The sequence below is a fragment of the Trichomonas vaginalis genome, chromosome I (genome assembly GCF_026262505.1).
Source record: "Trichomonas vaginalis G3 chromosome I, whole genome shotgun sequence".
NCBI classification, from domain to species: Eukaryota; Parabasalia; order Trichomonadida; family Trichomonadidae; genus Trichomonas; species Trichomonas vaginalis.
In genome coordinates this window covers 3,818,494-3,832,282 of record NC_067203.1, presented here as the reverse complement: position 1 = coordinate 3,832,282, position 13,789 = coordinate 3,818,494, and the positions used below count along the sequence as shown (strand labels likewise).

The 13,789-nt window shown below is 32.7% G+C and overlaps 9 protein-coding genes across 9 annotated transcripts, besides 4 other annotated features; 1 reads left to right on the top strand and 8 right to left on the bottom strand.

Annotated features, from left to right (window-relative positions):
- Positions 1–8,712: part of a mobile genetic element that runs on past the window's edge.
- Positions 3,280–3,329: a mobile genetic element.
- Positions 3,677–3,705: a mobile genetic element.
- TVAGG3_0924670 (uncharacterized protein) lies at positions 4,068–4,841 on the bottom strand (the record flags this gene model as incomplete). Its single annotated transcript, XM_051252374.1, has 1 exon — positions 4,068–4,841. The coding sequence occupies one exon, from the start codon at positions 4,839–4,841 to the stop codon at positions 4,068–4,070; it is 774 nt and encodes a 257-aa protein (XP_051077948.1).
- Positions 4,883–5,107, bottom strand: TVAGG3_0924660 (phage tail repeat-like family; the record flags this gene model as incomplete). The annotated part of the gene is made up of 1 exon (XM_051252373.1): positions 4,883–5,107. The coding sequence occupies one exon, from the start codon at positions 5,105–5,107 to the stop codon at positions 4,883–4,885; it is 225 nt and encodes a 74-aa protein (XP_051077947.1).
- TVAGG3_0924650 (uncharacterized protein) lies at positions 5,486–5,650 on the bottom strand (the record flags this gene model as incomplete). The annotated part of the gene is made up of 1 exon (XM_051252372.1): positions 5,486–5,650. One exon carries the CDS (start codon positions 5,648–5,650, stop codon positions 5,486–5,488), a length of 165 nt encoding a protein of 54 aa, XP_051077946.1.
- On the bottom strand, positions 5,670–6,071 carry TVAGG3_0924640 (uncharacterized protein; the record flags this gene model as incomplete). Its single annotated transcript, XM_051252371.1, has 1 exon — positions 5,670–6,071. The coding sequence occupies one exon, from the start codon at positions 6,069–6,071 to the stop codon at positions 5,670–5,672; it is 402 nt and encodes a 133-aa protein (XP_051077945.1).
- TVAGG3_0924620 (phage tail repeat-like family) lies at positions 7,903–8,712 on the bottom strand (the record flags this gene model as incomplete). The annotated part of the gene is made up of 1 exon (XM_001322530.1): positions 7,903–8,712. One exon carries the CDS (start codon positions 8,710–8,712, stop codon positions 7,903–7,905), a length of 810 nt encoding a protein of 269 aa, XP_001322565.1.
- An 18-nt stretch (positions 8,713–8,730) lies between these two features.
- Positions 8,731–9,579, top strand: TVAGG3_0924600 (uncharacterized protein; the record flags this gene model as incomplete). The annotated part of the gene is made up of 1 exon (XM_001322531.1): positions 8,731–9,579. The coding sequence occupies one exon, from the start codon at positions 8,731–8,733 to the stop codon at positions 9,577–9,579; it is 849 nt and encodes a 282-aa protein (XP_001322566.1).
- Positions 9,580–9,583: 4 nt separating this feature from the next.
- TVAGG3_0924590 (serine threonine-protein phosphatase family) lies at positions 9,584–9,826 on the bottom strand (the record flags this gene model as incomplete). Its single annotated transcript, XM_051252370.1, has 1 exon — positions 9,584–9,826. The coding sequence occupies one exon, from the start codon at positions 9,824–9,826 to the stop codon at positions 9,584–9,586; it is 243 nt and encodes an 80-aa protein (XP_051077944.1).
- Positions 9,827–9,844: 18 nt separating this feature from the next.
- Positions 9,845–10,207, bottom strand: TVAGG3_0924580 (uncharacterized protein; the record flags this gene model as incomplete). Its single annotated transcript, XM_051252369.1, has 1 exon — positions 9,845–10,207. One exon carries the CDS (start codon positions 10,205–10,207, stop codon positions 9,845–9,847), a length of 363 nt encoding a protein of 120 aa, XP_051077943.1.
- A 557-nt stretch (positions 10,208–10,764) lies between these two features.
- Positions 10,765–11,079: a mobile genetic element.
- A 1,175-nt stretch (positions 11,080–12,254) lies between these two features.
- TVAGG3_0924560 (protein kinase regulator protein) lies at positions 12,255–13,606 on the bottom strand (the record flags this gene model as incomplete). Its single annotated transcript, XM_001322534.1, has 1 exon — positions 12,962–13,588. The coding sequence occupies one exon, from the start codon at positions 13,586–13,588 to the stop codon at positions 12,962–12,964; it is 627 nt and encodes a 208-aa protein (XP_001322569.1).
- Positions 13,607–13,789: the final 183 nt, after the last annotated feature.

Here is a 13,789-nt window from a genome sequence, read left to right as displayed (position 1 = left end):
TTCATCTTGTCATATTCTAGTTTCAGATAGTATGTTCCATTTAGTAAAGAGTCGTATTTTCTTGAAATTCCCAATAATATTTGTTCATTTGAGTTTTGAAAAGTCATCTAGAGTTTTTCTCAAGACTTTCGTCTGAACGAACTGTAAAGATTCTCATTTCGTCAAATTTGTCTATTAGACCATCAGGACCTTCATACTGCCCATGAAAAGATTACTGCGAACATAAATGCGTTAGTTCTATTTGAAAACAAAACTCTTCTAAATCCTATTGCCTTTGCATCTGAAGGACTTTGAAGCCAACAATTGGATAGTCAAACCTGTATGCTCGGATGAAATTTCTTCATCTGAAATAGTCCTACCAGCATTTGTAAAGATATAGTCTAACGGTTTTGTATCGCTACTTTTGTTCTTTGTTTCAACCTGAAGCATTTAATATATGTAAAAAATATATTGTTTTAAAATGGTATATGCCATATAGCTTCTTGAATTTGTTAAGAAGTATTTGAACGTATTTTCCATCTGTATCTCTAGTGTTTACATAAGCATAGCCCGCCTTAGTAAATATACTTGTAATTTCCTATAGTTTACGCCGGTATAAAAGTAGAAAGAGAGTCTTGTTCTTCGCTATAGTAGTAAAACTCAAACGTATGCTTGCCATAGTCTGTAATTTTCAATTGTTTCATCTTCTAGTTCGTCGACAAATTTGAATACAATATCTCCAAATTTGCCTTTGTTCTTATTGTTTTCAGAACGAGTGACCCAACGTAAGTTTTCAAGTCTATTGTCGTTTCTTATATGGTTTATATGGTCTACAAAAGGTAAATTGTTAGGATTCAGTATAAAATGAGTTGCAATGACAACATGTTTAAGATAGTGTTTTCCACCCATCTTCATAATAGCATATCCGTCATTTCGCTCCCATTCGCTTAAACTCTTTTTTGTCTTTTTGTTTCTGACTTCAAATGACTCACAACAGTGAATTTCATATTTCTCATCTAACAAACAAGTTTCCCAACGGTCTTCTCCAACAAACTCAGCGTACATTTCAAATAAAATAAAAAAATGTCACTTTTTTAAAAAATAAATTTTTTATTTCATGCAATGTTTTATTTCTGTGCCGTCTTCAGTATGCCCCAATATTTCCTTTTCGATATTATATGAACTTCGGAAAATACCTTATCTAGCTTAAAACAGCCCATCTTTTCACCGACCATTCCCATTTCAATGAGTTTGTTGTATCCTTCTTCGTTCGTCATGAGTGCGTCAATGTTCTCATAGTAAACCTTGACTTTCGATTTGACTTCGGAGAAGAATTTGTTGTACTCGTCAAGGACTGCTTTTGCGAACTGAGGGTAAGACCAATGTTCGACAATAGGTTTTAATGTGGTTACTAAGCCACTTTGACCTTGAGTGAATTCGTACTTCAAAACAAAAGGAGAAAACCTTTCAACAAAGTTGTCGACCTTCTCATAATGTTTACTCTTCATCTTTTGAGGTTTCTTAATGGAATATCCCCATGTTGAATTCATAAGCAATTTGAGTGTCATTGCAAGTTTGGGGTTTGAAGCTTTCCTAATATCATACAGTTGTTGTATGACTTTTCCAACTGTATAGTTCCTTCCCGGGAACTCACCATCTTCGTTTGGAATTCCAGTCGGAATATATTGACAAACCTCATGTATGCAGCGTTAAGGTCGACATAGTATATCTTTTCATCTGAGTCGAACTTGTCGCAACCAATTGGTCCAGTTTGTGGAAATTCAAGTGAGTCTCTATCTTCTGAGAAACTTCTCCTGCTATCTCATAAACATCGTCGAAGCAACCTGTTTCATATAAAACCTTCTGACCTAACTCAGATGCTCTCCAATACAATTTGACGTCAATTGGATGTCTCAATGGAAGTTTGTTTATAGCATCTTGAAGTTCTTGCAACCTCATTGGAAGTTCTTCTGGTTCAGGTTGGTATCCGAACATACCAACCCCTTGTGGAACTGTTACTTCTTTTGTACTAGAACTTTGTCTGGAAACAACTTTTGGTCTTGCTAACAATGAAAAGTTTGTTTCGTCTTTTGGTACAAAACTTTCTGTAAGCTTGTCATCTGGAATTGGTTCCAACAAACCTTTCTCGAAAAGAATGTTTACAGCTCTGACAATGTTGCACTTACTTTTACCAAAAAATGGTTTGTAAGACTTTCGTTCAACATGAAGTGGTTGTGGACAATTACAATCTTCAACCATGTAAGTCTTTGTCAACAACAATAGTCGTCATGTGAAGAACCTTTAGCTGTAGGTATGTTGACTCGGATATTGACATTTGCCAACGCGTGCAATTTTTGCCAATTGACCTCTGAGAATGTACCTTGTCTTCACACATGACTCAAGATACTTCATCTTCTCATCTGTAACAAGACCAGAGTTCCTGAGACATGTAAGAATACAAGGTTCATTGACAATTGTTTCAATTGAATTGTAAATTCCATACCTTGTCAAGTCAATGTCAGACTTATTTATGAACGGGAAGTATCCAGCATGTTGTCTGACTGCTTGAGGGTTAGGTTGGTACCATTCGAACTTGACACTTGCAATTCCTTCAATTGCATTCAAAATGTCTGAGTCGGAGTCAACCATTTGTTCTCTCTTTGTAGTGTCATAAGATGAAATGGTGGAAGTGAGGTGAAGTCAAAAAATGACATATATTTGGCCGGCTAAATTCCCCTTTAGTTTACATGTCAAAATTACAATAAATTAATTATTTTGCTTAGCAATTAGCTATGTATTAAAACTAAAATTATTACTATTCAATTCTTTACATTCAAATATTAAACAATTCAAATTTAATAACAAAGATATTACAATAAATAAAAAAATGATTAAAAATGTCCCTGAAAATTTTCTGAAAGCTATCTCGTGTTTAGGTCTCAATTTTTTTTAGAAATAGAAAAAGATTGGATTTAACTTTCAAACATATAAAGTTTTGTATATGGAAGCCTTTAAATACAAGTTAATGATATGGAGTTGTATTGCGAGGAAGATGGAATCAAAGAAATTGACGAAGTTCCAGAATTTTATTCAACAATTCTTAATCAATTAACAAAAACTATACCGAAACTTATCTTACCATCCAAATCAAATCACATTACATACGGAATAAACATTTAATCTTTTACCATTAAAATTATATTTATACGTTATTTAATTTTTTACGTCTAAGTTGAATAGGATAATAGCCGAAGATATAAAGTAACTATAGTTTACAAGCTAAGGAACAAATCAGCATTGAAACTAAAAAATGCTGAAATATTATAATAAATTGAAGAAATACTGTGATAGAATACCTAGTTATACTAGATACTATTATAATATGAATTCATTTGTATTGAATATCGATAATAAAAAATCGATGAAATATTAAAATGAGAATAAATTAATAATGAGATTATAAATTAGAATTATTTCTCTTTTATTTAAAATAAAAACTTAGTTCTATTTAAATTCGATAAAGAAGTACGAAAAAGTTGTATTATACGTATGATGTTGCCCGATGTTTGGTAACACTATTGTAGAATATAAGCATATATGATAGAAAAGCAATATGCTTAATATCGAGTAATTCTAATTTTTTACGAAATTATTCAAATACGTTATTTTTTAGTTTCAATGCTGATTTGTTCCTTAGCTTGTAAACTATAGTTACTTTATATCTTCGGCTATTATCCTATTCAACTTAGACGTAAAAAATTAAATAACGTATAAATATAATTTTAATGGTAAAAGATTAAATGTTTATTCCGTATGTAATGTGATTTGATTTGGATGGTAAGATAAGTTTCGGTATAGTTTTTGTTAATTGATTAAGAATTGTTGAATAAAATTCTGGAACTTCGTCAATTTCTTTGATTCCTTCTTGAAGCGTTGAAATTTCTTATTGACTCTCTTTTTATAACTTTTGAAAGAAACCGTAAAAATTGTGAAACATGCTTTTTAATAAAAAACAATTTTGATGAAAACCATAAATTAATTTAAAATTGAAATAAATTTTTGAAATCTATGATATTGAATAAAAAAATTTATAGTGTAGATATTGATATAGATATAGATGTTAATTTTAATATGATATTTGATAAAATTTTTTTATCAAAACATACTGATAATAGGTTGACATGTAATATGATATTTTGCCTTGTAAATATATTTGGTCGGCAAAATAACCTAATTACTCTTATTTTGAGTTCACTTCCACCATTTCGTCTTATGATAGTAGTCTTGAAAGCGTCAAGAAGTTTTGCGGCTGTTTGTTCATTGCCATGTGCATAGTAAATGTGACCATCCAAATCTGTTATGGTCAATCTGAGATTGTGTCCTTTCTTATTTCCGTCTTGAATTGCAGCAAGTACTCCCATGAAGCCTTCTTTGTTCTTTCCTTCGTCCAAGTTTACTGTAAAGGTTCGACCAGATGTAATTTGACTTCTAACTTCACGATACTTTTCATATGCATATCTTGTTCTTTCCATGGGAGCATGTGCGTCTTCACCTTTTCCTTTTTTCCTTCTCAAAGGATGCAATTGTTCGTCATGTTTCCAGTAGAATCTGGCAAAGCCGTCGTGTCCTTCAACTTGAGGTTCACTAACATCGAAAGGCATGTCCATAAGACGTTCTTCTTCTAACCTCTCTAGTCTGTTTGGATAATTGGCACGTGCTGTTTCCAAATCCATTTCGTAGCGAAGACCAGACAATTTGTCATAGACTTTTATGGGTCTTCCCTTCCTATATTTAAAATTCTTCGAAACTCTCCAACCATATCTTTGTAACTCTGCCTTTATTCTAGCAGACTTTCTATCCATTCTATATGGGGGCATTTTTATAAAAATAAAAAAAATTTTCTTTACTTTACATAACCGCCTGCTGCCATAAGTCTTTGACGCCAACCCATACCAGCTAATGAAGGTTGACTTGGTTTAGTTTGGAAACTAAACTTTGGTTTTGGTTTATCTTCAGTTTTTGGTTTTTCTTCTTCTATCGGTTTTTCGTCACTTTTCGGTTCCTCTGACTTTACTTCACTTGCAGGAACAGTTGTGTCGTCAACATCTTCATAAATATCATATGCCATTTGTTTTTGTTTTCCTTTCAACTTTTTGTGTTTTTGTAAAGTTTAGAATATTTCGACTCTAAGTCAATGAGATGTTCTATAATGAACTGTTGGTCAGTGAAGTAAACTTTTCCATCTGTTGTCTCGAAAGCTCCTTCAGACTTCAATATTTTATTTGTGAGAGTCTGTTTCTTTTTTGAGATACTAGCCGTTCCATTTCTATGAAAAGTGACTTTATAGTTAGGGTTTGTATTTCCAGACCTGGCACTTTCTATTATTGAATTTTTCTCTTCATCTGTAAGTTCTTTGACAGGTTTTGACAATGGTTCTGAACTTTTTGTTTGTGGTGTCAAATCTACCGTTTCAACTTCTTCGGTCATTTCATCTCAGTAAAAAATTTTAGTTTGGTTTGTTTTCAACTGGTTGTTGTTGTGGAGGTGGGATGGTTCCTTTAATAATATCATTCAGTTTCACATGCTGAGCCTGACTATATGGTATCGGTTTAAATGCTGGAAGCCGACAAATCCATCTTGAACTCATTTGTCTCAATGCTGCATTGTTCATTTCATCTCAATAAAAAACTTTACATTCCCCACGTTTGAGGTGGTTGCGGTTGGTTATTGTTTACCCACTGTTGTGCATGGTTATATCCTCTGTTAAAGAATCTTTCACCTTGGTCCATATAGTGTCCTGATTGGTTATAGTAGTCATTTGCTTTGTTATAATAGTTTCCTGCTTGTCTTCCTACATTGTCCATCCATCCTTGAACTTTTCCTCTTGTTTCAGGATTTGGAATAAGATTTGTTGCATCTCGTGCTACATCCCAACCTTTCTGTACAGTTTGTATAATAGGTTGTGCTTTCTCTTTCAGTATACCTAATGTACTCAAAATCTTCCTTCCAATTCCAAATGCACCTCTGGCTATTGTTCCCACTGCGGGTAAAAATCTAGATGCGACTCCTGCTAATGCGCCAAATAAACCCATTTCTTATAGGGTAAAAAATGACGAATCCGAACAAGGACCCCTATGTTTCTAAAGCGACAAAGAAAGCACTCATGATAAAAATCTTTAGTTCAACACCAAATGCTTGGTTTATGGATATCTTGGAAAACGTTCCGAGGTATAGAGAAGATGGACCACCATACTGGTTAATATTTGTTGGTCAAAACACAAGATACTGTGAAGCCATACCATTACAGTCCAAAGCTATTTTAGATATCTTAGCAGCTTTGACAATATTCGTTGACAAATACCATCCAACAAAACTGACATCTGACTGTGAAAGTTCTTTCAAATCAGATGATGTAAAAAACTATCTGCGTTCAAAAAATGTAAACCAATATTTCATTGTCGACCAAAACCATTATGCTCTTGGTGTCATTGACGGTTGTATAAAAATGTTAAGAGACTTAAACCAACCACAAGGTGGTGAAGCAAATGAAATGTCATATGACGACAAATATAGACACTTCTCCCAGGCAAAGATGAGACAAGTTTTAAATATTTACAATAACCGTAAACAAAAAGGTTTGGGAAACCACTCCCCCGAAGAAATGAAAAACAACCCTGACTTAGAGAAAGACTATATATTTAATAATTTAGTCAAAAGAGACAAACAAGAAAGAATGCCGGGCTTCAAACTTCAGAAAGGTGACAAAGTAAAATAGAAATACCTAAACGCGACCCATATGAAAATACTATTGACTATGACAACAATGGGAACTCGACAGGTACTCACATTCGTGTTCGTAAAAATAGAAGAAAGTATACAAGAGAATATTATGAAGTTTTAGGCAAACATGGCAAAATGTACACACTGCAAGCAGAAGATAAAACTACTATTGTCAGACCTCGTTTCAAACTTGTCAAAGTTCAAGGTGGTATACTTTCAAAGACAGTTCCTAACAAATATAAGACAACTCCTGACGAATATGCTAAAGAAGTTGAAAATGACGACTAAGCAATTCTATACCATGCGTAAACTGTCATGTAAGTGGCATGTATTCTTTACTTTGTCCCGTTGTTTGCGTATATCCTGAAACGAAATGTGTATGGTTTCCTTCTCCCTGCGTGTCATCCCAGTAACAATTTATAGCAAACTTAACGTCGTCTTTAACATCATATCCTTTACCTTTTGTCATTCCTGACCAATCCCAATATCTATGCTTATGCCAACCTGCTTGAGATGTACTTAAATCTATGTAATGACTGTGTGCAGGTAAATTTTCACCTGAAATCGTTTTACTTCCACCTGTTTCCTTTGAAGAGTTTGCACAATACAAAAACCTGTCGACTATTTGTTCCCATGCACCAACACCAAACATTACTTGAGGACCTCTTGCATCCATAGATGTATAAATAGAACCTACTGGGTTCATTAAATCAAACATATGAGATATTATAGGATTGTCTCTTTTGAACTTAAAATATAGTGCAACTATTTCAGGTTTCTTCTGGTTTGTGTCAGAATATTTTTTATAATATAATCTTATGTTTTCAGGGTAGGTAAAATCTTGACTATAATATTTATTTCTGTCATCTGTATAATAATATACTATTCTCGTTTTTTCTATTGCATTATATCTTTTATATCTATAATAATCTAAATATAATGTTAGCTTTTGTTCATCTACATGTGGTGTTCTGTCGTCATCTCCATAGTCATAATAATGTGGTGCCGGAGCTGGGTCAGGCAATGTCATATCTGCCATTTTATAAACTCTTAAATATTTCTTTTGTTCGTCTTCATATAAGTTTAAGTAACAGTTGTTGTCTAATGGAACTTTAACTTGTGTACCATCATTCTTTTTATAGCTTACATACATTTCATTGTTATTTTTCGGAATGAGTTTATGCCGTGTACCATTTTTAAGGACTGTACCAACTGCCATCTAAAATATTTATTTTCTTCATTGACAGAAAAGTCACCAACAATAGTTTCAATATTTTTTGTTCCTATCAAACTTTGGTATATTTCATTGACATATGTTTTATCTGCTTTATTTTCAAGGCTAACGTTTAAGTCTGTTATTTCAGAAGATGTATGTGTATGTCCAACGTTACTTTTCCTGTTTAAGGTTTCTTGTAAGTTTGTAATATTTGCAATGGTATGTGTATGAGTCTTATCTGCTTTTGTCTCTAATGTTTCCTTAAGACTTGGTATTTGGTTAATATAATGTATATGAGTCTTTTTAGAATATTCGTTTTCAGCTCTTGTCACTTCACTTGACATTTTATTGTCAACATATGTTTTGTCTGCTAGTTCAGGATGAGTATGTTCTTTTGTTGCATAAGCATTGTTAGCTCTTTCTTCTTCTTTTGCTATTGCATCGTCTACATATTCTTTGTCAGCTTTGTTGTCAACATCTGCTTTCAAAAGAAGTTCATTTATAGGTTTCTCGTTTAAAGTTCCTTTTGTTGGATTTATACAGACAGTATGGTTCTTATTGTCTTGAAACAGAAACTCATCTGTCATTGGGTTTATTGTCAGTTTTAAGTCACCCCCTTTCAATGACTCAGATATCTTAGAATAGTTTGAAAAGTTTGTTGTGTTCTTATTTAGAGCTTGCATAATGAGTTGTCGGTTGTGTTGTATTTCTCTCATAGACGCTGTTTCATTTGACATTTTTATTATAGATAAAATATGCTTCCAATAGAAAAAGAAAATTCTAGAGTTGCTACAACTAAACCATTAGATGAACTTTTTACTAATGTCGGTCAAAAGTTTGAGACAGATACCGTAAAGCATGAAGGCTATCGTTTTGACTACCCATTAAGATGGTTAAGAGACCCATCCGTCACAAAAGCTATTGGCTTTCGTAGAATGAAGTTCATTTCAGAAGCCATACATGGTTTCCCATTTACGGTCGGTTTTGAAGTTCGATACTATAACAAAGAAAAACGTATGTATGAGAAATTTGAACAAGGAAAACTTTTACAAGTTAATTTGCTTATAAACTTAGAAACAACTCTTCAAGCTTTTCAAGAAAAAATAAACGATATCTATATTGAATATGCAAACCAGTTTAACATTGACGAAGGAGAATACCATCTCGATATTATTTATGACAGGAAAAATGCAACTGCTAAAATCAATAAAATAGAAGACCTTGGAGAAAACGTTTATATTTCTACAAAATATAACAACTTGGCATGGTATAGATTTATGAGGATGTTAAATCAGCCTGCAGCATATCCAGTACACCCAGACTTTTATGAAGTCGAAAACCCTAATGGAACATATGAAAATGTTTTCGACCCAGCTGCTATTATTGTTCATGCTTCATTTTCTGGTGCGCAAAACTCTTTCTTATGTCTGATGAATGACTTTTACGAAAAACCTACAAAGTTATATGAACCGCCGAGTGGAAGTATTTCAGACTTTCAAGTATGGTTTACTACAGATGGAAGAAAAAGAATAATTCCATTATACCATGCGTTTTACTTAGAACTTAGTTTCATATACAACTACTATCGAACGATAAAAATATAATTTTTTAATACGGTTGAGGTGTTGGATTTGGTTGCCAACTAGACTGTGGTGCAGGTTCAGGCTGTTGTATTACAGGAGCTTGTTCTTCTGGTTCAGGGTCTTTAGGTATAATACCAACAAACTGACCTACTCTTTTACCAATATTTTTGACACCGTTCCATACTCCTCTTCCGACAGATTTTATTCCATTCCATATACCTCTTCCAACATTTCGAAAGAAGTTTCCTATCTTACTGAAGAAACCCATTTTACTATATGTAAAAATCTAATGTCCGCCTAGTCTCTTACGTTTCCTGTTGAGTTCCATAGCATTCTTTAACTGGAGCTCATACATTCTGTTTCTCCTCTGGTAGAAAACATATTCTGGGTCAACTCCTGTGTTCGCGTCATCTGCATAAAGTTGTTTATATCCCACTTCAGGGTTTGTATAAAACTCTTTCCATCTCATATTTGCATACCATGGTGGCAAACCTAACGCAGCGTCATTTGACATGGCAGTTTGCATTTGTACATCTGTTGGCACTTGACCATAGTTTGCCATTGCAGTTTGTATTCTAACTTCATTTGGAATATTCTCTGGGTTTGGTTGTCCAGGTTGCTGTGCATTCGCTAAGTTCTGTGCGTCCATTTAATATTAGATAAAAATATCTCTTACGAGTACATATGCTGAACATTTGCAGGCATTGGTTCATCTTCATATTCTCTGTACTTTTCTGCCACGTCAAATAAATAAATGACACAATGGAAAAAGCCTAAAACAAGTAGTCCTGTTGCATGCTAAGTTCGGTCAATGATAGAAATTGAGTGGAAATTAATCGTCGAGGAAGTACGATTATGTAAAGTAAAAAATGTTGTGGGATTTTTAATATTATATATTATTTTATAATAAAATTTTTTTGAGTCATTTTAAGAAGCACATATAATTTTTTGAATTTAAAAATTAAAGTAGTGTCAAACGAATTTATCACTTAATTTAATACTCAGATTTCTTAAAATTAATGAAAAAAAGGTTTTCTGAGAACTTTTGAGAATGGTTTTCAAATTCCATTATTGAAAATATATAGGTATTGTATGAAATTCAAACTCTATATTTATTAAAATTCTAAATTTTTAATAAAATAACTTTTCAGAGGAATATGATTTTGAATGGTTGATTAATAAGTATAAAAATGTCTACGATTTTAATGAGGGAATTGTTCCTTATGAGGTATACATTATAACTATATACCTCATAAGGAACAATTCCCTCTTGATAGCTGGGAAACTTTCTCTGAATAACTTATCATTTGGAGAAAGTTCCCCAGCTATCTATTAGGAACTAAAGGCTATGAGGCACTAATATATAATCAGTGCCTCATAGCCTTTAGTTTCCTATTAAAAACGAGAAAACTTGTTCGAAATGATAAACGATTTCGAACAAGTTTTCTCATTTTAAGGAGGGAATTGTTCCTTATGAGGTATACATCATAACTATATACCTCATAAGGAACAATTCCCTCTTGATATCCTGGATATTTTTGAATATATTTTTTTAATTAAAGTTCTCAAAAGTATTATCAAAAGTGATTTTTAAAAAATATCTCCAATTAATTAACTAATTAAAAGTATTATATTTTTAAAATTAAATAGTTTTTCAATTTTTTTGAAGGAATTGAGATACTTCCCACAACAATAAAATTGAGAGGTTTACATTATGACTGATCTTAGCATGCAACAGTCCTATTTCAAACCACATTTACTTACTAATAAAATTTCTTTATTGTGACACTTTCTCCAGTTTATAGGACCTCTCTCATATTCTATCTTGTCATATATAAACTCATAGTCATGTATGTCCTCTAACCATCTCATAACGGTTTCCAAACCACTTTTATCGGATGTAAAGTAAAAGCATGGATGGTTATGTATAACGTCTAAAGTTTCTAAAGAGTCTCTCAAAGTCCAGTCTACTTGGTATTGAAAATCCCATGTGTTATAGAACGGCGGGTCCACTATAAAGAAAACATTTTCCTTGTCTTTATATTTTTCATACAACTCTGTCCAATGACATCTCACAAACTCTATACCCTCAATATATTTTTCTATGTCCTCTTTGAAAACATTTGTATAGTTAAGATATAAAACTTTTGACATAAGTGTTTCAATGTCATGAACTCTTATAGCACCACTATATAATAATCTAGCAGATATACTATCCCAGTCTATATATTCTGCTTTTTTCAAAACCTCTCTCACAATATTTTTCTTATCTAATGGTATACGTTCCATCTTACCTATAGGTATCTTTTCTTTTAACTCTTTCAATATATTGTTTGTGTCTGGAATATGTTTGAGACGGTTCATATAGTTGTCGAAGTCATTGCATATAATCTTTGAGTCTGGGAATATTGTATGACATAAATGGGATATATAGAAACTTCCACCGAACAAATCTACAAATGTTAGACCATTCGGTAGTTTCTTAAGTTCTCTCAATATAATATCTTTACATCTACTCATATTTCCAAAGAACGGTAACGGTGGTTTTGTAAAATTCATTTATATATAATAATAAAAATGTTTTTACCCGAAAAGTGACAGAAAAGTGACAAAACATGAAAACATATATAATTTGTGAAAAGCGACATAAAAAGTGACATTTAAAAAAGTGACATCATTAATATGATGTAAATAACAACGGTTTTGGTTTTGTCACCGGCTGGTCGGCTGGGGTTCGGTCCTCCTCTTGGGTCTTGGGCAAAATTTCTTATGGGCTAGAGGGCGCAACGCGCCTGGAAGCCCCACCTACCTGACCTATATGAAGAAGGCTGACGAAAGCCTTATGAATAAAATTATTTTTAAAATAGATAGTCGAAATGAGAACAATACTGGATTCTTGTGTTACAAATGCCTTTCAATAATGTGCTCCCTGACCATTGATCGGTTTTTCGAAAAATATTAGCATGATTTCTCATATTTAGCTATAAGTAATTGGAATAACGTGTTATAACACCAAATATCTTTACACTATGTCATGATATAATAGATTACAATACTTATGCGATTATTCATCTGTTTCATTAGAATGCTAACTAATCCCTTTGGAGCAGAATACACGAGATTATAAAAATCAGAGATATATAGCCTAACATTATAAATCAGGATGTTTTTCCCTCCTAGCTCTCTTATTTTCCCATAACAATTCATGAAATCTGAGAATATTAACCATAAACCAATATTCATAGATAAAGTTTTCTGTTCACATATATTCAAAATAATTGAGCCCGATCTTATTTAGGAAAAAAGAGCAAATAAAAAAAAACATGAAATTTAAATTAAATTCATACAAATGCAGAATTTATCTAGAGAAAAACATATTAAAATATTGGTGTCCTATTTGAGATTAATCTGTATAATCGCTACCATCAGCATAGCTATCATCTTCAGCATCTGATTCATGGTATATTCTAAATCCAAAAACACGTGGTACATAAACACGCTGTGACTCTCTAGGAACTATTTCTGGATATTTTTGCATGAACATGTGAACCCAATTTGGACCAAAGAAAGCTCCATCAATTTGACTAAGATTTGGATCTTCTACGTTATAAATATCGCAGCAGTTGGGGCAAAACATTTTCATTTTTGCAACTCCGTATTCTTCAGATACGCCGTATGGCAAGCAAACGCAGTTTTTACAGTAAACACGTGGGCATGTCTGAAATTCTTTTTCTCTGTATTTTGACATCATTTGTTCCCAACCTGGTTTTGTTAAAAGAAATCTTGCTTGAAGAAGACCATAAACGATGATGGCATCCTTTTCAATTTCTTCTGGGATTTTTCCATTCTGGAGTGATGATCTAACTGATGAACGAATTAATTCATATGCTTCAGGGAAATGAGTAACGTATTTTCTTATTCCGAAAAGGTTGAAAGAGTTGAAAGCGAATTCATCATCAATTCTGACAAAGTACTTATAGTTATCAGAAGTGAGGATGTGATCAATCCAGCGCATATCATTTTCGCTCATATTTATTTTTTTTTACAAATTCCGAGAAATTTTTGTAAACTGAATCAGTTTACAATTATCGTTTGAAATTTGATTTATCCATTAAAGAATCCATGCTATATAGGCTATATCAATATGAGTACCACAACTCACAAGCAAATTTAAACTATACTATCTTATCTAATCCGATAATGAAGTATAGCAAGCAGAGCCAATAAAATT